General features: G+C 38.6%; 1 protein-coding gene across 2 annotated transcripts in view; it reads right to left on the reverse strand.

Annotated features, from left to right (window-relative positions):
- Positions 1 to 26,641, reverse strand: part of LOC307029403 (ephrin type-A receptor 6-like) — a 328,394-nt gene that overhangs the window by 170,801 nt on the left and 130,952 nt on the right. The window contains exon 1 of one of the 2 annotated variants that reach the window (XM_079665351.1): positions 6,878 to 7,362. The exons of the other annotated variant lie outside the window; for it this stretch is intronic. Coding sequence (XP_079521477.1) covers positions 6,878 to 6,956 — 79 coding nt within the window. The 5' untranslated portion in view covers positions 6,957 to 7,362. Of the gene's footprint in view, positions 1 to 6,877; positions 7,363 to 26,641 lie in introns of those variants that run through there. 2 annotated transcript variants of the gene reach the window in all.

Here is a 26,641-nt window from a genome sequence, read left to right on the forward strand (position 1 = left end):
GATACCAGCTGCCGATAAAACCTAGAGTTCACAATGAAGCAAGACACACATATTCTGACACTGAAGGGCACAGGCATGTTTCCAAATTCGTTTATATTAAGTACAAAAAAGACAAAGACTAAAGTGAGCTGAGGCCATTACATTGGGTGGCAGAATATGCTAGGTTATCCATGGGTGCTGCCATATACTTACCACAGATGCAGTAAGACACACACATGGGAAACAGGTAAATCACTTGTGCTCCAATGTGCTGTTCACCAAAGGAAACAGTGAAGGGGGACAACCCCTCCTAAAGAGAAGACCCCCAGCTCCACTAAATCAAAGACATAACAACTGAAACAAAGTTAAACCAAATAAGGATCCCAGTTGGTTCTTAAAAATGCAATTTATGACAAATGCTAAAAACACCTTAACAGAAGAAAACAAAAGAGTAGTAAAACAGTGCTAGCAAAACAAAAGTGGCACAACCAAACAGCAGGTGAACCTACAAAGAGTACCATGGGAGTTGAAGGCCTCATCATGGTGCATACATATTGGTGCATACATATTGCATTTAAATGTTGTGAACCCACTCACCACATAGGTCTTTGCACAGCATTCCAACAAGTAAGCAGGACAACAATTGGCTTCTTACCAAATGATTGGCCAATATGTCACAATAACACCAACCACAACAGAGAAAAGGGCCAAAAGCCTGAGCAGAGGCCCACAGGTGCTTATAATCAGGCCCTCATCAGGGGAGAGGTTTGGGGAGGAGTCAGGCCTGGAGCTGCATTCAGCAACACTGCACTGCACTCACCTGGGAGGCATTCCCCAACGGGTTTCAAGATAACAACATAATAGTGTCTATGAATCTATTACTTACCCTCACAACAAAACTGCATTCTAAAATACTGTTTAATGGGAAATATACGTATCTTTCCAATTACAGCAGAAGTTAATCACAAGGTTAACGTTATGAATTGAAATAAAACTTCAAAAATACAACAAAACTACTCTCGTTAGTTTCAGTAAACCATTATGGTTTGGCTTGAAATTATGTCAAATTCTTACATAAACATTCATGATGGACGTTTCTTTCAGAACATTATTGCCGATGCAGTTTTGTTGTATTGAAACTTAATTTTTAGGGAACTAGGCTGTCTTGCACGTTAGTACATATTTGTTTGTGTGTGCACTTTTGCTTAACTATAGAACATTTATAGTGAGCAGTGTACTATAAAACTGCCTGCGTGTACATAAGAATCAATCCTCTCTCTCTTTCCCTCCATATAATTATCCCTCAGCGAGGCACCCACAGACCCAGCCTGGAGCTGAGGGTCCTTAGGGACTTCCACTGTTTAGATATAAATAGAACATGAGGTGGCCAACTCATAAATATGTGGAGCTCCAGTACAATGATGACATCTCCTGTCTGGCCTACAGCCATCGCAGGCCACACACACACCTCAAAATAACTACAACCCTAACAAAAGCCTCATCCAGCCTTACTTCATGTAAATTGGAAATGGGAACAGTTTGAATATTTAGACAACAGGCACATGAACTGTCTCTATAAGTGTACTATACCCTGTTCAACTGAACCAACAAGGAGGACACTTTTTGAGGGGATTACGGCCAACATTGAGTAACCTGAATCAAAGAACATTCTAATTTGAAATATAATGACAGTCATGAATTAATGCTGAGTTCTAGAAATATTTTTAGATTAGTTATATCATTAATAAGAAAATGTCATACCTTATACTACAAAAAGAATAATGGAAAGTAAACTCAGGACAAGTCTATCTACACAGTCTTAATGAAGAAGCAGTTTTCTTATGTCCACAATGAAAAAATGAATATTGTAAATGTAATCCATCCACTAAAATATAACATTAGGGATATTTGTCTGTATTTATTTAAAATAATGATGTCGTAAAGAAAAACATGTATTGCATTTAAATTGATGTCGACATACTGTATGCTGTTAATATGTTTAATTAGCTGTTAACAATATCTGAACATGTCCTCTGGACAAAAGTAAATCCGGTGAGGTAAAACATTCTAAGATAATGTTGAGGGTAACACTTTGTTAAAGTTTTGCCTTGTGCACCAGACACGCTTGGACACAGGAAGTTACAGCTTAAAGAAATGCGACCACCTGATAGTTGTCTAAATCACAACATAGTGTGGCCCTTTACACATGTACATCCATCACTGTGGCTGATTTGGTACATTATATTTATTTTCTTATAGCAATACTTGTTTTCATTTCATTTGAAAAAGGAAAGCAAGCCTTACTTCCAAAATGAAAACGTTTAATTTGTTCCCCACATACCCATTCCAGTTAACAGCAAGGCCTATTTAAAGACAAACAGCAGCACTTGATGTACAAAGACTTGTGAAAATTGATTTGGTTGAGTATTTCAGTTAGGATTCCACCATGTCATTTAGCGGTGTAAAGAAAGTGCTGGGCTCTTATCAGACGGGATGATATGCTGTGAAAAGGAAGACTATCCATAGCAGAGACAACCAGACAGGCGTGACAACACACTCTCCACACTCAACATGATCAAACAACAAACAACATAATAAATGGCAGCAAAGCAAATCTCCGAATGTGGATGATTAGATCTTATATAGCCTGTCTTTTTAAACACAAGATTAGTAAAGGGAATTCATGGCAATAATATTTGAGTCACCCATTCAAAACTGGATGGCTCCAATGTCAAGTTTAGGCATGCTAGAGTTCTGGACTAAGTGATTCTAAATTAACTTTCTTAGGCAAAACACCTGTAGTGATATTACTGATTAGATTGTAGCTAGACGTGTTCTATGAGATAAGCTTTGAATTACCATTGACATACTATAGCTTTTTCTATATCTCATTCAACTGTGGATACTTCACAATATTCCTGTAGTATGTATTACTGACCATTCAACAGAGGATACTTTAATTTTGTATAGTGATTTTCTACTATGCAGGATCCTATTGTTTTGAGAAACACACAGGTGTGTTCACTTGTTTGGGTTGATTAGACCTCGGCTCAGGTAGACATCAGGATATGCACGTGATATTTCCTTAAGTGAGCCCACTGATTGGAAGTGTTCTAAAATGGGAAACAGCTGTTGTGCAATTGACTGTATAAATATATTCAGCTACAATATGTTTACAGTCTGCCAAGAGCGAAAGAAAAGAGAAGCAAAAGCATGAATAACTGCAATCATGGCAACGAAATGTGGATTTGCAGTTACCATTTTTTACCTGTACAGTAAGTTGACCTCAATATCTTGTACACACATAACATGGCTTAACTGCAACATCTTAAAAAAGGTTTAACATTTGGTTTCATTTTGAGTAACAAGGTCCAAAACAATGGTTGTTTGCTAGTCAAGTTTTCCTCATATGTAGCCTGCTACATGCTAATGTTGTTAGCATTTTTAATTTGCATAGCCTAGTAGCTAGTTCACTTATCCTCTACTTGAAGCATAGCAAATCATTATATCCTTTTTACTTACCACTGGGTGGTTTCAGTCACAGCTTATCCCAACAGAGGAGCACAACCTACTGCATAGCTGCATGCATGTTTTTACAGCCTTAAACTCATCAGCTATTACGCGAGCCACAGAAAGGCGAGGAAAAAGCTTCCACTGTCACAGGTGCAAAGCTAAAAAAGAGATTGTCCATCAAGATCAGTCTATGTATCGCAGTGATCAAAGGAGGTTTAATTAGGAAAATTAAGTGAAAAAACCTGTGTACCCAGGGTGTATATGACACCAAATTTAAGACTATACTACAATGAACACACGACAAAAAGAAAAGACAGTAGGCCTACTGATTGCGCGTAATAATATTATATGTTAAAAAGGACCTATGCCTTTACATTTGTTGGCTAACATATTCAAAACTACAAGTATTTAATATCAAAGTTTGTTTATGAAAATGTCATTTCAAAGTTAAACAGGACTCACTGAGGCAGAATTTCTCAAGGGCAAATAATGAGGTGTATCTTGCCATCCAGGTGGCCATAATCTTCTCACGTACAGAACAATTTAACAATCATTATCTTAATACAGTAATGCCTCAGAGGAAGCCGTGCTCTGACAAAATTAACAGTCTCCAGCCTGGAGTCATCTCAATCTCTCTAGGTAGGGGGCTTTTGTGAAAATACCTTTTATTACATGTAGCAGCGTGTTCTCTACTAAACGTCAGGCAGAAACTGAGATAACTATTATGTTCATAAAATGTTACAACCTAACTGTGAAAGAATCTTAAGAATCTCAGTTGTTAAATATTATATTGAATTGTTGTGTTTTCAGAATTAACCCCTATGTATTGATACTGAACTAATTATGGATATACATAATGTTCTTGCCAACCTGTGAATTCAAAGCCAAGCATGGTTACAACACACTAACGTTGTGACTTGTGAGTCAAAGGTGCACAGTTAACATTTTTACAGCCGTTCCAGATTTACTGATTGATTGATTTTCCTTGACAGCACACTTCTGCTGAATATCTCCTCCATCTACAGCGGTGATGGTGATCTTGGTGCTCTGTGGGGGGTGCCACTGAGAGCAAAAGCTTGAATCAGCCATCCTCTAAAAAATCAATGCAAAAAGCTGCATCATTTTGATCACGATTTCATAGCCAGATCCCTTTGAGTCTTGCAATCTGAAACCAATACAGCCCAAACAGCAGTTTACTGACTTCAAACTTCTTAAAGATCCAGCAGTATCTCATTGAGATGCATTTGAACAACACAAAAAATAATCTCATGTGGTGCTTCTATTTGACTCATCCGTTTCCCAAAGATGTATTGCTTTCTTGAATGTTCATGCCTGAATCTCACAGGCGGGAAAAAGCTATTTGAACAATGTCAGAAGTGTGAAACAAAGACATCACCTCCTGAATTACTGGGTATCTGCTGCTCGACAAGGGTTCAAGGAATGATGTAATCATCATAGCTGCTGCCGACTTCACAATGGAGGAAAGTGAGAAAAAAAGTAAATATAAAGTATTAATAATAGTAAAGATGGTGAAATATCCTTTTGAAGACATTCTCGTTCAAACTGGGCAGTGAGTGAGTAGATCTTTTTGTTAATAACTGTCTGCAATATCAGTTGGGTTGACATGAGGGATTATCTGATGTGTTGCTGTGAGAGGAGGCACACAGGCGAGAAAGAAAAGGTGATTGTTTTTTATTGTTCTCCTAACAGCTGACATCTCGACCAATTTTGTCTGTGAAATCCCCAATCTGTTATGTTCTGTTTGTTTGTGTTCGGCAGCACTAAAACGCCTCCGTGTAATAGTATTGAGTTTGATCCCAGCCCCCTTCCCAGACTAGTACTGTTTCCAATGTTTTTCTTTTTATGATCATGAGGTGGCTGGATCACGACGTGAATTGGACGTGAATTGGACGCAAAGGTTAAGAAACACATGCATTCATAACCCTGCACTATTTAATCTCTTCAATAAGCATGCAAACTCAACATTGAATTGTCCTCAACAGCATACGCAGCAGGAACATGGAATTATTTTTGCCAAATTCAAAAGCAATACATGGAGCGTGATGTAGCAAGTTGAGAACTGTTTATGCCTCACCACCTAACAAGACAATTTCCTTTGTCAACTGAGTTATTATCAGATTTTTCAATTCAGAGCTGCACTACTCTGTGGTTGACAACGACTGCAATTGTGCCCCTGAGGTCCCAGACCAGTCAATATGAAAGACTAAAGTACACTAGAAAGCAGACATCAGTGCAATCATTCAATCTGTTGCAGAGAAAAACAGAGAGTGGGGCTGTAGCAGCTGTCTACAAGAACAGGGAGCAGCATCACTCTTATTGAACTGAGAGAACAATAAAATATAACCTGGGGGGCAGATCCTGCTGTGTCCCGCACAATCAATAAGACTATTTTAATCCTATCCGAAGCTGCGTATGTGCACATGGAGGGACACGAAGGAACGATTACACTTAAAATTGTGTAACCATAAGTACATAGGCTACACGAACACACTTGGTGGACTGCAAGCTTATGCAAAAATAAAAGCACATACAGGAGCAATGCCCTGCATATAAGAACACGTTCACACTGTACCCACATGCAGACGTGTTGCCGTTTAGGATTTTACATTGTACATTTGCACATTCATGCACATTATTTCACTGAATAAATGCATCTATGACAGCTCGTAATCTTTGAGTGTATTTTTTTTAAAAATTCCTGCAACATCTCTGGCACAAAAAATGCAAGAAAGTCTGCAAAACTAAAAGAGAGCACACATGTTCTCAGATTGTCACCCACGTAATGATTCAGTCTTTGTCTGATCTGCTGTCTGCTTCTGTCTATCTGTGTGTGTCTAAAGTAAAACTGCAATGTAATTATAGCAGCTGGTTTACATAAACACTGTTTCATTTTATTCAGATTTTGGATCAAAAATGAGCTGATGGAATCAATTGAACTCTATTGAGAAATAAAGTTTAAATCAAGATTCTGTCATGGTGCAGTTTTGTGCAGAGACATTATGCAACAGAACACTTAATTGAAGATTATTAAAAGAGAAATGTTTTATATTGCACATGATTATATTTCATAAATACAACAATTGCAACAGAGAAAGCCAAACATATGTGCTGTTGTGCACTAACTACATCGATCTGAGTGATGTTTTTCTGCCGGGATTTAATCAGTTTATTTACTCACTTTTGCGGAGACTGTTACATGATCGGTCTTTACAAAAATAACAGTGCATGAATCCTTAGCAGAGCCTACATTGAATATGTTTTGAATAACCGTAAACGTGGAATAAACATTGTAAGAGTAAACAAATTGCCAGGATAAAGGTTAAACAAGTACACATTCGTCTTAGGAGTGGATCGTCAAACTCACCTTGGTTGCAATGGCTGAAGCGAGTGAGGACAATTCCAAGAAAGAGTGAAGCGAGGAAAAATCTGTTTCCAAAACTCATGTCTGCTGCAACATTTATCACCGGCTTTATAAGAGGTACTTCTAGCCGAGAGGTAACGCGGACAGAGAAAAAGCGCGTCTGGATCCTCGACGAGCACTGGTCCTCACATTCGGTTCCAGTGGGAGAGAACTGCCGAGTGACGGAACAAAAGGAGATCCATCCCTTACCTGGAGGCAGCGGCGGCGATGGCGAGGAACCGAGAGATTGTGGATAACAATATTTAAAGTAAAATAAAAAATGTCAGACAAGTGCGAAACACCATGCTCCTAGCAACTTTGCAGATTTCCCATGGACTTCAGTCGCCGATATTGTATTGTTTGAAAGATCAATACATTTTCCTAGTCAATCTGGTCTCTTTAGCGCACAGGTTCGTGACAGATTTAAGAAATCCTGTTGGCTGATCGATGATCCGCGGACTACCGGCTCCCTGTCAGCAGCCCGGTCCGCTGCAGCAGCGAGAGGTAAGCAGAGAGAGGATGCAGCTATGAGACTGTGCGCATCTGTGCAGGATGCTCGGCACTAGAGGGGGTAAGCTGACAAGGCAGTGGCGTGTGTGCGTGTGTGTCTGTGTTGCCTCATTGGTTCAAGTGCAGGGCTTCCCAAATTTCTCCACAAGGACCTCTAAATGATGGAATAGACCTGTGATATGATTTGATCCTATGAACCATGTCTGAGAACATTCCGTTAGTAGCCTACATGTTTGGTGCAGGATGTTTCCAGGATTGTAAAAGAAGAAGGTTATGATCTAAATGGTTCAGAGAATTAAATAGTGAATTTAAACTGTACTTGCCGGGGATACCTTTCAAATCGAACGAAAATGAAAAATACATTTTCTTTCATTAAACCAAAAATTAAACTAAAGAATAGTTTAGGCCTTGCAAGACATGCATTATGTTGTTTTCTGCATCCTCATCAGCAGTTTAAGATACACCATGTAGGCTACCTTAGTTTTAATCAGTAAAGCAGTGGTCTAGACTGTGGTGATGATGAAACCTGGGTACAAATAAAGGGGCTCCATGCACAAAGACAGAGAAAAATGAAAGAAACCCCTGTTAGTTATTTTGGCAGCAGTGATTTATTTGGATTTGCCAACATTTTGCTCACAGCCTGTGAGTCTTGCATACAAATAAACAATGTAACACAGGTCTACAGTCAATATCCAATTCAGTGTAAACAACTCACATGAACAAACCTCCACTTAAGGTCATAACGCACTGATGCCTTAGTGACAGTGATTTGATCACACTTATTGTATTCACTGGAATAAAGCCCATTGGTAATGATGACTTTTATTTTTTCATTGAGCAGCATTTATCACTCCAAACTCCAAAAGCATTTTTAGAAAAACTGTTGGTTATCTCTTGAAATATGTATATAATATACAGATAATAAATATGTAACCAACGGTTATGATATGTAGACATCTCATGGCATATATTGAAAACAAACTTTATCTCAGAGCAAGACAAGATACATATCCACAAATTTGCAGTGCGAGAATGAGCTGCTCTGCTTGCCAAGCGGACAATGTCAGCCAAGATAAGGGAAGGTCTTCTTCTCATCTTCATGGACGTCTCATCGAGTGAGTAAGCAAACCCTCCCCAACCTGACCGGGTTAAACAAAGCAACGGTGGCTGCTGTGATGAGACCCAGTCAATCAGGACATAGGAACAGCTTCCCGTCAGCACAGAGGAGGTAAATACATCAACATCACAATCCGTCACCACCACTTAGCTCCCCGATCATCAAACAATGCGGAGAAGCTGTCAACTGACAACTGACTTTGTGCGGTGCAACGTGTAAACACATTGGAGGACGGAGGGTTGTAGAGTACAATATATTGACCACGTCGGCGTGTTCGTTTCTATTGAGGCTGGAGAGAGTCCACACAACCTGAACAGTGGATAAAGCCATTATCATCACTAAGTAGAGGAAGAGAGCTAAAAAAAAATGTGTATACATGTTAGCAAAAAAAGGGTTATAGATATTTTAATATATTAAATAGGTGTGTGTTGTGTTGACATTTTTGTACTTTTCTTAGCACTTTAACACTTTCAGCACTGTCTAATGCCTTTATACCTCAGCAACAATTTGTTATACTGTCTGTAAATGTTTGCCTTTTTGCCTCACTTTATTTTCAATATATTTCTTCAATAGTAATACGTCTGTACATCAGTTTCCTCTTTTACTTCTATCTTTGTTATTATTTCTCATAGGAATAAGTGATCTACTACCACCGCACTGCTTATGCTACTAATACTTCTACTAAAAATGCAAAAAATAACATATTGCTGATGACTTGAATCATTCCTCATCCCCATAGAGGGTGATGACTGAGAATGATGATAAAAGAGGGCAAACTGTTGAGAACAGGTCCTCCACCCCCCTGCAATGATTTGGTTTCCTTTGCTGTAATGTTGGTCAATGAGGTGTGACTGTAGTGCAGAGGGGCCCTAACCGTGAGCTATGATCCCCCGTTTCCAGAGAGAACAAGCTCCGTCCATCTGTACTCATCACAAGCATAGAGCTGGAACGAGACCACATCAGCACAACTGACAGAGACAATGAGACTTTATAACGCTAATAGCATCACTAATGTCTTGTTCAACCCATACAGAACTGCCCCACACGTGGATTTAATCCAAACTGTTTAAAACGTAGGCTAAAAGGAACATTTCACCATTAATGCCCTGAAGCATTGATTAGTGTATTTTTAGAAATTCAAACAACATGGCACTAGGAATGGTAAGGTTGGTGTAGAGGCCGGTCGGTCGGTCGGTCGGTCCACCACCTAACAACTATTGGATGGATTGCCATGAAATTATTTTTGTACTTATTCCCCAGAGGATGAACCCTAATGACGTTGATGATCTCATGATTTCTGCCATGATATTTGGTCAAGAAAGTTACAAGTCTCTGACTTTTTATCAGGTCAACATTTGTATTAGTCCTAAATCAGTTTAGTTTCAGTTTTCAACATCATCATGTTAGCATAGTCAATGAGTCCATTTTGGCATTTTGACTAAGCCAAATTGTTCTTCAGTGCAACCTAAACCTAACCCTAACCCTTAATTAACAGAGGCAGTATATGCTAAGTCTTGTTAGGTCTCCTTGATATGGCTGTATGACGTCTCTTAATAAAAAAGAATGAAACCACAAAGTATGAATTTATCTCAATAGTAGTAATCTTGGGTGTCTTTCTGTAAATACAGTGAAACCTGCATCACACCAAGCATAGCTATTTATACACCTAGACCATCATTTGATTAGTAGGGGTTTTTTAAATCATGGGTTTCAACTTGTTAAGAGATGTTTAATTGGGTACTAAAAATTATTAATTTCTAGGGGAATCGATAAAGGAATGTTGTTACAGAAAGAAACATTGTCACATTCAAAAACAGTGAGTAACAGCTGCAACCCACAATTCAGTCAAACTCTGTTTAAGCCAAGTAAAGAGAAAGTAATTAAACTGGCTGTGAAGCTGTCCTTTCTAACGACTTAAAAGCAGCTACACAGTGTTTTTTTAGTTTGGAAAAATAAAAATTGACCTCTAAATCGTTGTGGTAAATACCAACTAAACAACTGTCAAATATAGAAAATGCACAATACAACCTTTGCTGAGTAGATCTGTGAATTTCAATGTGTGTTCCTTCACTCATCAATGCTTTAATGAAGTTTTAACATATTTGTTCCCATTGTAGGGAAACATTCTGCCTCATCCTCCAAAAATGTTGAGACTGAAAGGCTTTGAGGTGCAAGAGTAAACCCATTTTCCTGTTGTTGATTATTGCATTGGCCCTGAGTGAACATACCATTTTTCTATTTGAAGCTTCATCTTTTGCCTAAGGGCAAGACGGCATTGAATAATTTCAAATAGCACACAAAATTGTGACATTGGGACAAACATTCGTTCAAAAACAAATCATGATTGCGGTGCTTCAGAATTGCCTGCAGCAGTTTACTGCCTTATCTTCCGATTTGTTTTTTAAAATCAAACTCAGCTTTTGATTTACATGATGCGTTGGTATGGAGATGTGGTCTGTAAACACAGGCCCTGAGGCTGAAGCACATGAAGAACATTGACCTACTGCTATTACAGTACAAATAAAACATAAAAGTGTTTCATCGGACAACAACGGCGCTATGGGTGACTGCTGACTTGGCTTTTATAAATGTATGTATGTGTATGTTTCTAAAAAATTTCACAATGATATGTCTCATTCCATTTTAGTCTATAAAACCCATGCCAGGATCTATAGACCTAACATGAAAAACCTTTTCCAGTAAACCATTCCAAGTGGGCGCCTTTTTAAATAATTTCTAATGTAGCATCAGAACATGATGTCAATTTGCTTTAAGTACATGATTTATTATACACAGAGCTCAGAGTCTATATTTACAATGTACTTTGAAGTCCTTTTACTTTGAGGATATATGAGTATTCATGTTAATTACATATTCACTTTTTTTTACTTCATCAAACCTTTGAAATATCAACCAATGGCCCAACTATCACATGTATCTCCTGTATTCATCTGAATTTAGTGTCTCTTGCATAAATCTGCATCTTAATCTTGATTAAACCATAATCTGTGTCTGCATGTTAATGTTAAACTGTACAGTGAAGTACATTTATCTCAGGTTTCTGTCCTTGTTAGGGCTTCTGGTTTCTGAAAGAATAGAGATACAAGTGCTCCCAATCCCATTTCCCCCCAAATGACTTGTAGTGTCTATCGTACTGCACACAGACATGCACACTCTGATACACACTTGTGCTGCACCTCTTAGGTTGCCCACCTCCCTGGCTGCCTAATGGGCCATAGGCTCTAATCTGGATGGCCGCGGTGCTCAGGAGAATGAGCAGAGCAAATAGAGAGAGCAGCTCATCAGGCCTGCGAGCCGCTGTGTCGGTAACCCCAGCTGTTAGAGAGACATCCGCCCATCGTTCAGAGATGAGGGAAGGAAACGGGATGCCTTCTAAGGCCGGGGTAATTTCCAGGGACTGACAGCAGATTTTTTCAACATCCATAATGTTCCTTCCGCTATTCAAGACTATTTGTTCTCCTGACTTTATTTATAGGTACCAGATTTATCACTGGTGTATTTCTTACTATTTGTTGCAGGTAATATAAGTAACCATACAATACATATAGAACCAATAGGAAGGGCAATTTGATACAGATGTGTGTGAAGTGCAAGTGTCCAACACCTTTTATGATTTGCAAATGTATATACCAGCTGTTTTCGACAAACAGTTGAATGATATTAGCGTATTGCAAGAAATAAAGACTCTTCTAATGTGCTCTTCTGCTTTCAAGACTTTAGATAAAAGGGATTGAAATACATAACAAACCCTAGAGTACACCACTGCACACATTATTTGCATAATCTCCCATGATTCCTGGACATTTTCTTTCATTAAAGGAGTTCTGAAAGATGTCTGGGAACAAATCCATCTCTGTTCTCCATTGTTTCTAAATGTGACGTACTTTACTAGAAACAGAGTATAATTTTCTCAGCAGAGTGCCATCAGCAGGCCACTTGTCTTGCCGTGAATGCTTATTATACAAAGGAACAATGTATGGTACTCAGCCAATCATGTTCAAGGTGCTAATGAGTAATGACGTTGTTGATAATAATCATGAAGCGCAATAAACATCATTATAACCCGTTGAACCATTTTTTGTATTTGGAGTGTTTGAGACAGGTTCTGTAATTACAGTCAGTGGTGATGCAAGGTGGCATTCAGCGACTTGACAGTTCTTGAAACCTCCCCCCGCTTTGCCCTCAACCCCAAAATTTCCATTAGTAATTGACAAATGGATGGATTAATGGTGTATAAAATGATCCATCCATCACAGGGGCTAAACGGGGTGAGAGAGCAGCACTCTGTCAGACATGCCTTTTTAGAGCCTGGTTCTCATGACCCCTGTGTAACTGGATACAGCAGTGGTTGTCTTTTATTGTTCCTTCTCTAAAATATCTATTTTTGGCACTAACATTAAAACTGTTTCTCTGGGCTTTTAAAGCGTGAGTTTGAACTCAAAAATAAAACTGGGTAGCATAGCTTGAGGATGGCAATGGCATTTACTAAACTGACAAGGAATTAACTTCATTTTAAGTCATTGAAAATAATCTATATAGGAACAATTGCCCATCACTTTTATTAAAAACTTAGACTAAATGCTAAATGCTGAATTGTATAGTGCCAACCATGCTGAATTTATAAATAATTTCTATTGAGTACCTAAAGGATTGGACAACACAGCCATTTTCACCCCAGTTTACGTTTTATTTGTATTTTACAACAAACAAACATTGCAGCTCAAAGCAGTTATTAAAGGAGCATATGGAAAATCATTGGTCAACAAAAGGAAAGCTGTGCTAGGCCCTCGGCTCCTGTGTGGCTCACACATGCTGCTACTAGGATGTCTGCACCTTAAGATGATCTATCCCTGCTTTTCGTACAGAAAGCCCCGACTATAGGCAAACCAAAGACATACATATAACATTTCTTTTGACACCATAGTGAGTAAGTTGTAGTGGATGGGTGGGTTTAAAGGCACCAGACTTTCATCCAGGAGAGCGCCTGTCCTTTGTGAAACCAGAATGTATATATTATTCATATATAATAATATATTATTGTTATCTTCTGTAGTTATGTTATCTATATCATAATGTTCTCCTTCCTAAACCCAAGTAGTTTTCTATAGGGGCAGAAGTTTGTTTTGAAAAGACAAAGTGGACATGGACAAAAAGTGACCTATAAGTTCTTCAAAAAATACTGTACGCTTTTGTGGTCTTAGAACACCTTGGGATGAGCCGCAAACAAGCATTTTGGTTACTAAACTGAACAAAAATATCTGTGTGTGTGTTTGTGTGTGGGGGGTGGGTGTGCAAACTATTATAATGTTTTAATTAATTGTTAATATGTACAACAAAGCTTTTGTTTGTATTGTGGTTTTTACTTGGCAATTGCTCACAACCCCAGTATCAAATGTTTTAATATGTTCTACTATGGTGACTTTAATGAGACTGAGATGTGTTTGTTCCCAGAGATTTCCCAGAGCTTTGGTGTAATAATTTATTTGCATGCCCGAACATTGGATTATCTATCCTTAGCACTCCTGTGACCGCATGATTCAAAACGAGACATTGCAGTTAGTTTAATTATTTGGTAGCAGATGAAATAAGTGTCTTGGCCATGCTGCTGCAAAGTGTGACAAACGAAAAGGCTTTTGGGGATTCTTCATCATTTTGTCTTTGGGTATTAGATAAAATCATCCAGCCAAGAGGACGGCATCAATACTTCTACATCAGCACTGTTACACAGTGATTTGACGGATTCAGGGAGAATTTCTTGTCCCTTTTTAAGATGCCTGTCCATTCCTATAAGCCTTTTTTTCCAGCAAAATTCCAATAACCCGAGGGATTAGAATGACCCGTCCAACTCAGTTAAATCAATGGCGTCTGCGAGATAAACAATGACAAGGCAAAAATCTTCTGTCAGTCACGGACAGGTGCAAGTTTGTGTGTGTGTGCTCATGTCAGTGTGTTTGTGTGAGTGTGGCCCAGCATGTACATAGGCCTTCTAGTGCCAACATGCATGTGTGTGAAGTCAAGGCCCCACTAACAGCTAAGTGCTTCAGCCTGATATATAATGTATTAACAATGTGTCTGTGCTGCTGCCTGCCTCTGGATATAGAAAAGATAAAGTCATCACATAATTATAGAACCATGAGATAATCATTGTAAGTATTGTGTTAGAAGAATGAAAATTACATCTCTTGGCATGCATTTGAATACTGTATATTTGTTTGCATACATGCTCTTTTTCTGTGTTCTGCAGGAACAAGTAGGACCTGACGCATTAACATATTTGACATGGATAGGATTCATCTTACAGTTCATGATATAGAGACATCAGATTTGGTGTAAGTTATGTGAGGAATGGGTTATTTTGGTTTATAGAAGCAGTCAGACTGAAGAGCTGTCTCGTTAGAGGAATGCGTCATTTGTGAGGAAAACAAAGTACTTGTAAGTTACTTCACTGAGAAGGAAGATCAACATCAGACCACATACAATCTTTTAAGCCACTTAAATGCACCTCTCGACGTGGGGGCCTATTAATTGCGAGCAGTCGCAGAATTTCCAGATGACCTTTGAGTTGAGTGATTTTGATAAGAAGACTTCATCCTGATCTTGTTAAAGCTTTTGGAAGTTTTATCGTATATAAACTTGAAATAATGTGTTCACTTCATAACAGAAAGTTTTAAAAGCAGATTTATAAGCAGTGATACATTTTGACAAGAAGGGAAGTAAACTAAGCATTGCCACAAAATGCAAATACCAGAGACTGTAGAAGAACAAGTTTAGAGGTTATATCCAAAATTGAAATTATAAATAGTGTATTTACACTTCAAACACTTTGAGACAGCCATTAAAACACATCTTCAGCAGGGGATCTTCACAAAGAAAGCTTCTGATTTGTTTCCAAAGCATGGCGGCTGTAGCATCTGATACCCGGCCAGCGCAGACCCAAGCATATGGGGGTCTGATCCCAGGTGAAATTGCATTGCGGACTCTAAATCCCTTTTTATTGTCACAGTAAACTCAAACAAATGGAGAAAGATTGTATGGTCCAAGATGTAGACCTGAAATTGCCCCATATTTTTAGGAGCATGTGGCTATGAATTACATATTACGTTTTAAGCTGAGAGAACTTTAGCCCAAGTTTTGGTTATCATAATTAAAATGCTGAATCTTTTAAAGCACTTTAACATTATTGGCTTCATGGAGAATTTTGGGGGTCAGGCAGTCCAGGACTTTTAGATGCATCTCAGTTTTCTTAGCTTCCTTTTGCTTAACTTAACTGTTATCCAGCAAGTGTCTTTTTTTCCTAAAGGACTAATGTTTAATTGTACAAAGCTGACAGTGTGTTAACTTCTTAGGATCAACATTACAAACTGAATCCATCATCAGTATGAACCATTAACATGCCTTTGTCCATTTCACAGTTTCCATGTTTCCCAGTCCAACCCCTTTTTACGGAATGAACAAGAGAGTGAATAATTACTTTGAGCTATTTTCTTCGTGTTAGCATTATAGCAGCTGACATGGTAATTGCATCCTTTCAAAGAGAGGGAAAGTATATGCGAAAAAATGTAGGTACTCAGAAAGCTACTTCTTATTTAAGACCTCTTCACTTGCCTCCAGTCGGGCTCTCTGTCTGCAGCTGTCACACCATAATCATTCTCCCACAGCTGCACACACAGGAATACACAAATGCACGTTGAACCAAATCACAATAATTTTTGGTTTAGTTCAAGGCTAATTTTGTTGTTTGTGTTTCAAATTATACAGTATGAGCTACATCCAGTGTGTAGTTTATTTCATCCCATATCTAACCACGTTTTGGAGGTGCAGATATTGTAGTGGCAGAGACGGTTGTTAAGCCGAAGGCATATTCCTATAATTAGCAACATAATGGATAACAGTCTGGACTCTTCATTTCTCCACACCCTGCGGCTGTAGTGATGAAGCTGTTACCACTTCAATTAGACCAATGATAACACACAGCAGTCTGTACTGTCTTACATCCAGGACCACAGTTAATACCTGTTATGAGATCTGGTGGCTTTTGACATGAATTTCCTGAGGATCAAGATATAAGTTAATATTTTTTTAACAAGGCTCAGTTTTCAATGGATAACTTAATTAGCAGTAAACAATCAATGTTGATGTCTACAATTCCTGAATAAGGAGGGACAAGCACATTGTGCAGGTCACTGTGCTGTTTTTCAAGTGATCAGACACAGATGCTCAGACCTGCAGACATCAGAAAGAGCGGCGCTCTTATGTGTTGCTTCCAGAGCAGCAGGCTTCCCTCAGCACTAGAGTTTGAGATAAAATGGTAAGTATGGCTTCTTAAGGACGGTAAATATGCAAACATGACCTTTTCTCCCGACAAAATTGATTAATTGGTGGTCTGCATGAATGGGTTTGATGAGAGCAGCCAAAATATATCATAGATTTGTGATGACCAACATTTTGTTTTAAAGAACAGCTTGACAGACATATACTATATACTATATATACTATATATATTTGAAAGTGAATTCAGTCAATTATCTGTAAAAAAAATCTAATAATTCCCATCATTTTATGACCAAAACGTATTATATTTGTTGAAGTATCATGTTTTTTTAATTGTATTTATAATGTGTTTTGTATAATTCTCTATGTACGTACATACTGAAAAAAGAATAGGTATCCCATCATTGCTGTGGCTTGTGACCAATAAATAATAACATCTGAATTATTAGCAACAGTTGTATACGCTTGTAGTTTGTTTAGTAGTTAATATGCCTGAAATTTATGTATCATAAGAAAGGCATTTTGATAATTCCTCACATTAACCAATGCTCCAGCTGCAGGGTTTTCAGGCCTTTTTGGGAGACTGCACTGAATTCTCTCACAGTTAGAAACAGTTTTTCTCGCTTTGGCATGCCCTCTCCCTTGAAAATATATTTATATTGACATGATTTGATTATTTTATCATTAGTTTTAATTAAGATCATCAAGGTTCAGGTTCATAAAAATATATATTTCATGAAAGAAATAAAAAGTTCATAATCGTTAATCTAATAAAAAAAATTAAAACACTTGCAATAATATAATACAACACAATATAATGCAAAACTAATAACAGTGACAATAGCATTGAAGTTGTTAATTACAAGGACTGGGATATAGCTAACCAGTTCTTAGCTATCATTTGAAAAAATAGCCATAAAGATCGAGTGTTATGCAACATATTTTAATAAGACTTTTTTTAAATTTAAATAATGAAAGAAGGTTAAATAAAATGAATGTAAATCCCTCTTAAAATGGGCATGATAATCAAAACATTAAAGGAAGGAATTATAAACACTATTACAATTAGTCATGCAGCTGTTAAGTCCATAACGGTTATTTACTGACCCACTTCTGCATGACATTTGGTAATTCATAATCCTTTTAAACCACATGAGAGGGAGAAGCAATGTTTGTTTTATTTAACATGTTCATAGTAAAATAATGTATCATAAAATTATACATCATCCGAAGTAAAACGGTTTAGATGATGGGTGTAAGAAGGAAAATCGAGCTCTATCCTGCAGTATGTCTGCTTTTGATAGAAAAGTATTGTACGCTGTTGTCACAATAGCATGGAGCTAAGGAAAGCAATTAGCCTGGCGATAATAGATGGAAGTCCCCCCCTTCAGTGTTTGACCTGGACTGTCATTCAGAGTGTGTGTGTGTGTGTGTGTGTGTGTGTGTGTGTGTGTGTGTGTGTGTGTGTGTGTGTGTGTGTGTGTGTGTGTGTGTGTGTGTGTGGGGGTTATTATTCTTTGCATATTGGTGGCCTCCGACCAGTCACATGGTTTCAAGCTGGATCACGGATAAACAGGTTTGTGTTTGGGTAGTCAGGATTCAGTTGGTTAAAACAAGCAACCAATAATCTTTCACTCTGTGGGCGTGTGCATGCATGTGTGTGTGTTTGAGCGAATCAAAAGGCCAAATGGACAATGTTGGACTAGGCTGACAATCATCTGGTGCAGTGGACCAAAGGCATGTGTTGAGAATGACCTTGACTATCCTAGTATCTGTAGTGGCTCCAACAGTGTCTGAGAAAAAGCACAGCAACTCTTCATCACTGTGCTACACATGATAAATAACATATCTGCATGAGGTAAGATTTTCTTAAGGTGTTGCTGGAGAAATATGCAAACCTTGAAAGAAAGGCAATCTGATACACTACTATATGATAGCTATGACTGAGTCGTAAAACAAATGTCATTAAGGTCCGTATCTTGTGATTTATTTTCCATTAGAATTAAATCAGTCCTATATCAGAAAATAGTCAAACATTCACAAATCAATGTTGATGTTCACAGTCAAAGGTAAAAGGTTAATATTATTTTCCTTTGCATGTGTTTTAGCACCATCCATCCATCCATCTTCTCCCGCTTATCCGTGGTCGGGTCGCGGAGGTAGCAGTTCCAGCAGAGAGCCCCAAACTTTATTTTCCCTGGCCACATCAACCAGCTCTGACTGGGGGATCCCAAGGCGCTCCCAGGCCAGCGAAGAGATATAATCCTTCCACCTGGTCCTAGGTCTACCCCTTGGTCTCTTCCCAGCTGGACGTGCCTGGAACACCTCCCTAGGGAGGCGCCCAGGTGGTATCCTACCTAGGTGCCCGAACCACCTCAACTGGCTCCTTTCGACGCGAAAGAGGAGCGGTTCAACTCAGAGTCCCTCCCGGATGACCGAACTTCTCACCTTATCCCTAAGGGAGACACCAGCCACCCTGCGGAGAAAACTCATCTCGGCCGCTTGTACCCGCGATCTCGTTCTTTCGGTCATGACCCATCCTTCATGACCATAGGTGAGGGTAGGAACGAAAATGGCCCAGTAGACAGAGAGCTTTGCCTTCTGGCTCAGCTCCCTTTTCGTCACAACGGTGCGGTAAAGCGACTGCAGTACCGCTCCCACTGCTCCGATTCTCCGGCCCATCTCACGCTCCATTGTTCCCTCACTCGAGAACAAGACCCCGAGATACTTGAACTCCTTCAGCACTTTTTTTTTAAATGATATGCATCAGTTTTTAAAGCTTCAGCACATTTCACCTATTTAAAATGTTTTGGGGCATTGAACCGCATAGCACCTGTCGGCCACCGTAAACCACAGATCAAAAGGAAAAGGTTATCAATTAGCAATGATAGAAATAGTAAAAAACAGCACATTGTCTCATTGGAAATTCTGGAACAAGAGAATGTTTTTCTTTTTTTTTTGCCAACTTATAAATGTACCTTTATATGCTCTTCGAGTGATCAACATATGATATCGTTGTGATATAATGATAAAGGATCAGTGTTGTATGCATTTTCTAAACCAGAATGTGGTTTATCATAACAGTGAAATGGTCTTTAGTTTGTAACGCAGCCACATTTTCTAAAACTGTATTTAATTTTTTTAAATGACACAGCATTTTAAATGTTGTTATACCATTAAGCCAATGCAACACATTTAGAACCTGATTCTGCTCCTTGACAATCACAGAAAATATAGAATATCTTTATGTAGCATACAATCATCACACAGCAACACCATGTTGTTAACTTCTCTGTAGACGGACTGTGTTTGTGTGTGGTAGTATGACTGATTTTGCCATTTGAAGCCCCTAATGATAATTTTACGCTCATTATACTATAACTGTCTGTGGCACTACTGTTATCGTCAAATACTTTATTATGCATTACCCTGTCCTGTCTCTCGTTCACACTCCCTCATGTATTCATGTGCTCAAAGCTTTCAAGATGACCATTTCAACAAACACTTAGTCCTTGATATCCTGCACAGCTTAGCAGTAATTGCTGTTGTCTTAAATGCTTTAGAGCAAATTACTGCTTGAGTTCCTTATGAAAACCACAGCGTGTCATGAGAAAGTTACAGATAATTACAAATATGGCAGCATGTAGAGCATCGGACATTAAAATGGGAATGAGTGCAGCAAGAATTGTTCTGCTTTGCAACTTGACGTAGGTTACAGACCAGTTGCCTTATAATACAATCAACATCATCATGCATGAATGCGATTTGTTTGGTAACATATTCACTGCTTTAATGTGAAATGTATTTTGCCTAATGGGAGGCCCTATACAGTAACTGACCATAATATCTTTTTACACTGGTTTTCTATTGGTGTTGGTTCAATATACAGTAGTTATTGACATGGTTTTAAAATAAGTTACTCATTATTTAATTGACTACAATTATTAGTTCTACTGTCCAGCACTCTGGAAAGTAGAAAGCTCATGATGCCAGTAAAAAAAAAAAAATCAGAACCAAGTGATGAACATTGCACTTACATCAATTTAAAAGTCAATATCTGTAACATCTTTCAAGGAGACGGGAAAAAATATGGTTTGGTTCCGGTATAATCTATTATCTATGCCATGATAATGTTATGTAATACTATGTATTTGTCCACATGATGTTGAATCCTGGTTGAATTACTTCTCCCTAATTCTAGGGGTTAAGGTCGGTCTTAGGGAGGAGGACAGGCTGCTCCTGCTCCTCTCAGGCTTCCGTGACTATCACAAGGATTCAGAGCTGACTCTAATTCAACAGGACTGTCATAGCTCATGAAAAAATCATGTCGTATAATCAAATCGGAGTAAAAACCCTGCGCTGGGCCTCATGGGAGTCTCAATGCGCCCTGAATATTTGATGTAATGGAGGCTCTCACCACCATGGAAAGTCTCAACAGTTCAGGATTGCGTGCAAATATTGACTGTAGTGTGCAGGGCCAAGGGCTGGGAGAGGCCGACTAGGCAACCGAGCCTGAGTGAGTTTTATAAATAATGGTAATCACATGTGACACCACTCTCAGCAGGGGGGCTCTTGGCCACTCGTTTCCTCATACTAGTCAATGTTACTGAGTGCAGTGTTAGAGTTAAAACTGGGGAAGGCACAGCTGAGAGAGGAAGCGGCGGCAAATGGGAGGCAGAGATGTGGGGGGGAAAAAATGCCCTGATGCATATGAATTGACAAATGTCTGTTTTGGCTGCTGAGAATGGAGCTCAATTGTAGGTCTGAAGAAACATCAAAACACAATTCAGAGCTGACATCCAGTGGGCGGAGGAGAGGGGAGGGGGCTGTCTGTCTACCCAGGTTGCAAGCACTGCACTGCGGCTAAACTGCTGGCTTAGCTAGGCCTCCTCCTGGTGCTCAACACAAAGAGACACTCAAGGAATGGAAACTCAGAGAAGGTGAAGAGGCTCATAGTTGCAGTAAAGTGACATTTTGTAAAACTCCTCTGGGGTTTTAATTTTTCTTTTGGCTAGCCAAGTCAAGTGTCCAGTCTGTCATAGAAAGCCCCAATTTAGGACCCAAATACATTTCAAGCAACAAGTCAAATTACAAAAGCAAAAAACAAATTGCAAGTAAAGATTATTGTGTTTATGACATTTCGACCTTTTCCCTCCAATTCTGTCTGAAGCATTTTCACATACTGTATCACAATCAACTTGTTTCCATGCATGGATCAACAAAATCAACCTTCAAGCTTTGTTGCTTATTTTAAGTATTGTCAATTTTCCACTGAAAACCATACACATTTAAAATGAGTATAGGGTATTAACCTGGGTTGCAGTGCGAGTACAAAGGCCCAACATTGTAAAGTTGTATTTCTTTCTCTTTTTAGAAGTGGTCTAATGCTCTAAATGTAAAAAGAAACCTGTAAAAATATTGCTACTTTATGGACAGTCACCTGGAGTAACCCCATTTTAAATGATGTAATAATGATGAGGGAAATGTACTAACAGAAGGCAAGACATGATCTCTTAATTTCTCCATGTATTGGCTGGGTAGCTTTGCCAATTTCATCGCACATGTACAAACACATGCAGCAAGCCATGCACACTCACACACCGTTCAGAGGATTATCATCTCTATGGTACAAACATCGTTAAGACAGACAGTGTGAAAAGCAAACGGTATATATGTGCTGATAATGGTCGGGAGTGGTGCCGTTTGCATGTATTATCTGCACCTCTCAGACGTGGTAATTGAGCCTCAGTGCTGTTATGAGTCTGGGTGAGAGGCAAATAAATGCATCTCCTCAGAGCTAATGCCGAAATCCGATCCTGTCTGCACATATTTACTGAGGGCTGCATGCTGTCTGTGCCCGTAAGTCTGTGCATTATGCCTGATTCATCAATCGCCTGTTTATCTCGCCTAGCGAGCAAGAAAAAAAAGACCTGCAGTAAATCCCCATTATTAGATGAAGTGTGATGAGGCCATGGGGGGAGAGGAGGCAGACAGCATGGTTCTGATACAGCAGCATCCCCTCAGACAGCGGGTGTTGTCTTCTGGGGCCGATCATTAGCGGTATCACTCCGAGATGATGTTTTACGGTTTGGTGAGAGTTGATTTACTCTGATCAATGAGGGATCTGACTCTGGAAAGCAGAAACACAGTACATTTTAACAACATTGATGTTATTAGCCTCATGGTTCCTGGACTGTGATGCCAACAAAGAGTTTACGACAAGCTGCTTCACATAAGACCATGCACAGATGGCTCAGGTTTTAAAACTGCAATCTTGGAGTGTGAAAACAACACTGCACTAGCCCATAGTGGAGATTTCATGCACTCTTTCAAATTGTGAACATACATTGTCTTAATTGCTTGCAACTAACTCAGTGTTTGATTCCTCATGCAAATAGCATTATCGTAGTTAATTCATTTTAGTTTTGTGAGCAATGCTATACCAGTTTTTTTTCTTTTCAGAAAATGAATGTCTTGCATTCTCTAAAATAATAACTGCGGACGAAATTCCTGTAATGGAGCAACCAAGACAGAATGTCCATTTGAGATAAACCATCAAGAAATATTGTTCTACAGATGCATTTCTGAAAACCTACTCCAAGTAATCATCTCTGCTCAAATATGTGCCGATTTAACCAAGAGTAAAGCAATGCATCTGTCACTGCAGAAACACGAGATGCACAAATGAATTCTATTGATAAAACACCTTGTCTACGTTTTCTGATAATGAGATAAATGTCTCTGTTCTTCAAACTTTGCAGACAGATGCTCACATATTTACTAGTTTTAAAAGATACTACTATAATATTAATATCCGAAAGGAGTACATATTTCAGTGACTTCTTGTTAACATGTAGAATTAGACGGAGAACAATTGAAAGAGATGATCCATACAGCCCTATGGATCTAAGCAGGAACACATGAGTTGCATTGAAAGCTGCTCACTCATGCCTGATCACAGCAATATAGGTCTACCCATGCCCCAAGTTACCACTGGTGACCATGAAGCTAATGCTTGAGCTGTGTAAAATAAATCACAAAGGATTATTCTCACCAGGAAATAACTCAAATTGTGATTGTTTTATTAAGATTTTCTTTTTTTATCAGTGATACATGTGGTACGAGATTTTAGCAACCCAAAAGATGAACAATGGAAAAAAAATGAATGCAGCTATATCTTCTAAATCTTAATATCTTAATATTAGTGTATAAACAACCACTATCTCTAACTTGCATTTTCATCTTCTTCGTGTTGGTCATGGACACAAATTAATAATTAAAGTGATAAAAGTGATAATTAAATAGAATTGTTATTGCCATATGCAATTATCAAGTCTGTGTGAAATGTGTTTAAATATGTGTATTTATCAAGTGTAGTTTGACTTTATCGAGCGTGTCCTGGGTATCTGCAAATTGTTTGAATCTTTCCATGCCGTGTTTCGACAAGTCTAAGTTTCCCTTAGCCTCGTTTAATGAAGTTAAGGAGAAGCAATATTCACATTTGCCATGGAGCAAACAGAAGCAGGTTTGTTCCGACGTGAGCAGAGACCTGTTGGGGAACAGCAAACAAACAGAAAACAAACAGCCCGGAGCAGCTGAGAGCACGAAGATTAAACAGAATTCAAACTCCATTCAGGCACTCAGCTCCTCAATGCCTTAACTTATTTGAACATATTTTGAAATGTAATAGATATGAATGTGATGGCTACCTGAACACAGAGTAGGCATACTTTTTGCCATTAAATGGTCTTGTTTTGCGATAAATGGTCTTAATGGTCACATCATTTATATGTCTAAAGAGTTTTGAACATGAAGGAAACTATTTGAGTAATTATTTGTATGCCTTGTAAAGTCTTTTTTAATTTAATTTCTTTTCATAATTTCTTTTTTATTTAGTTATTTTTGTTTTATTTGTTTAATAAAAAAACGATTTGACTCATACAAAAAAAGGTTATTACACTGTCACAAAAGACAAGGTTAGAACGGAAGAAAATAACATGTTTGGCAGTCATAGATTTTCAGGGATGTCACTATGAATAAATACAGACACAATCACTAGTTTAATGTAGTAGTATCTTGATGATACAACATTTCAATACTGGTGACAGTAGCCCTGGAAATGAAGATCCTGGTGGGAACTGCCAATATAACCTGCATCTAAAGTTAGACAGCACAGAGAACCACCTGGCCTTTAAAATCATTCCCAAGAGAAAGTTCTCTCTCTCTCGCCTCAAAGTGCAGTGTGGTGCTTTAGTGCCATCACTTGCCTTCCCCTGATGTCACGTTTGACCTCTTTCTGTTGCCTCTCCTAAAAGGAGCGAAGCACGCGATGCTGTGCTGCAGGGAAGGCGGCCTATTAAAGCATTTATAATGCATGCATTATCGCATTGGAGTTCATGAGGTCTAATACCGCAGCACATAGTGTTAAAAGCTTTGAAAGCTTGTCCAATGTTATTTTTCCTATAAAGGGCCATTGCTATTACAGTTAGATAAAAAAAGGGAACAATTGCTCTTGATTACTTATTACTTAAAAACAACATTGCATAAATATCAAATGTGACTAAAACCCGGCCTTGAATCTATCATATATTTTTCCCATTAAGTCAGAAAATACTGCAACACTTTTTCTGAAATTTTAATTAATACCTTTATGTGAGACTAAATATCAGCGTGCCAGCTTTCAGATGTTGTATTTATTTACTCTTGTTTACTTCACCTGTTTACCATTGCACAGTCCTCAGGTGTATACGAAATGAGCTCTGGGAGATATGCTGTTTAGACAACGAAAGCACACAAACAGCTTTGCAGACAGCATTCTGTATGTAATTACTTTTAGAGGTTGCACAAATAACAGATGGAAAGGTGACCTTTTCATAATATTTATTTATGCTTGAAATGTAATCTCTCCCTGTCTGGCCTTTGTATAAGAGAATGAGGGGAAAATGCTGAAATATATAAAGGAGGCATTGTTTAACAAATCATCGACAGAGAGGAAGATTAATAAATATCTAAATGTTTTAAGAAGAATTTCAAAGATACTTACATTTAATGTAATATCTCATGAACGGCCACTCATTTTGCACTCACTTATAACATCTCTGCTGAACATTAAACAGACTGGTTGGTGTAATTGTCCCCATGTTCTGCTTATTGCTCATCATTTCCAGTCAACTGACCTTGCAAAGCCAGTTTGAAGCCGGCTGGCATGCTAATTCTCCTGCTATGAGACACGGACCACACTGGGATGAAGCCGACACAGTACGCTGGATGAAAATCGTCACTCATGACATTAAAACAATCGAACCTGCCACTTAAATTACTTGCATTTTCTAGAATTGTTTCCCTACCAATGGGGGTGAGGTCTAATTCAAACATACTCATCAGCTTGTCTCTTCTCCGCCTCTGACTCCTGTCTCCTCCCATCTCCTCCAGAGCTAACTCAGAGCTAATTTGCAATCCTCAGTGGCAGAAGAATTGATGTCTCATCAAGGTGCTAGGTAACAGTATTATGTGAGTAATGAGAGTAATGAGAGAAAAAAAGAGGCAGAAAACATTTTGCTATGAGTGATTGTTTTCTTTTTCTTGATTGTTTTTCCAGGTAGGAAGTGGGAATTCCGTTACACCATTCACAGCAGGGATTCAATTCTCTGTTCATGCCATAGAATTAATTTAGAAAAAAGGATTTTGCACAATAAATTGAGAATATCATTGCTAGAGGGCAGTGTTCAGTTGATTCGGTCTGTTCACCTCTTTTCACATGCCAAGTTCAAGGTTTTGGAAAAGATCAGTAACAAAAGAGCAGTTTTTCT

This window comes from Notothenia rossii, assembly GCF_949606895.1.
Source record: "Notothenia rossii genome assembly, chromosome: 2".
NCBI lineage: Eukaryota > Metazoa > Chordata > Actinopteri > Perciformes > Nototheniidae > Notothenia > Notothenia rossii.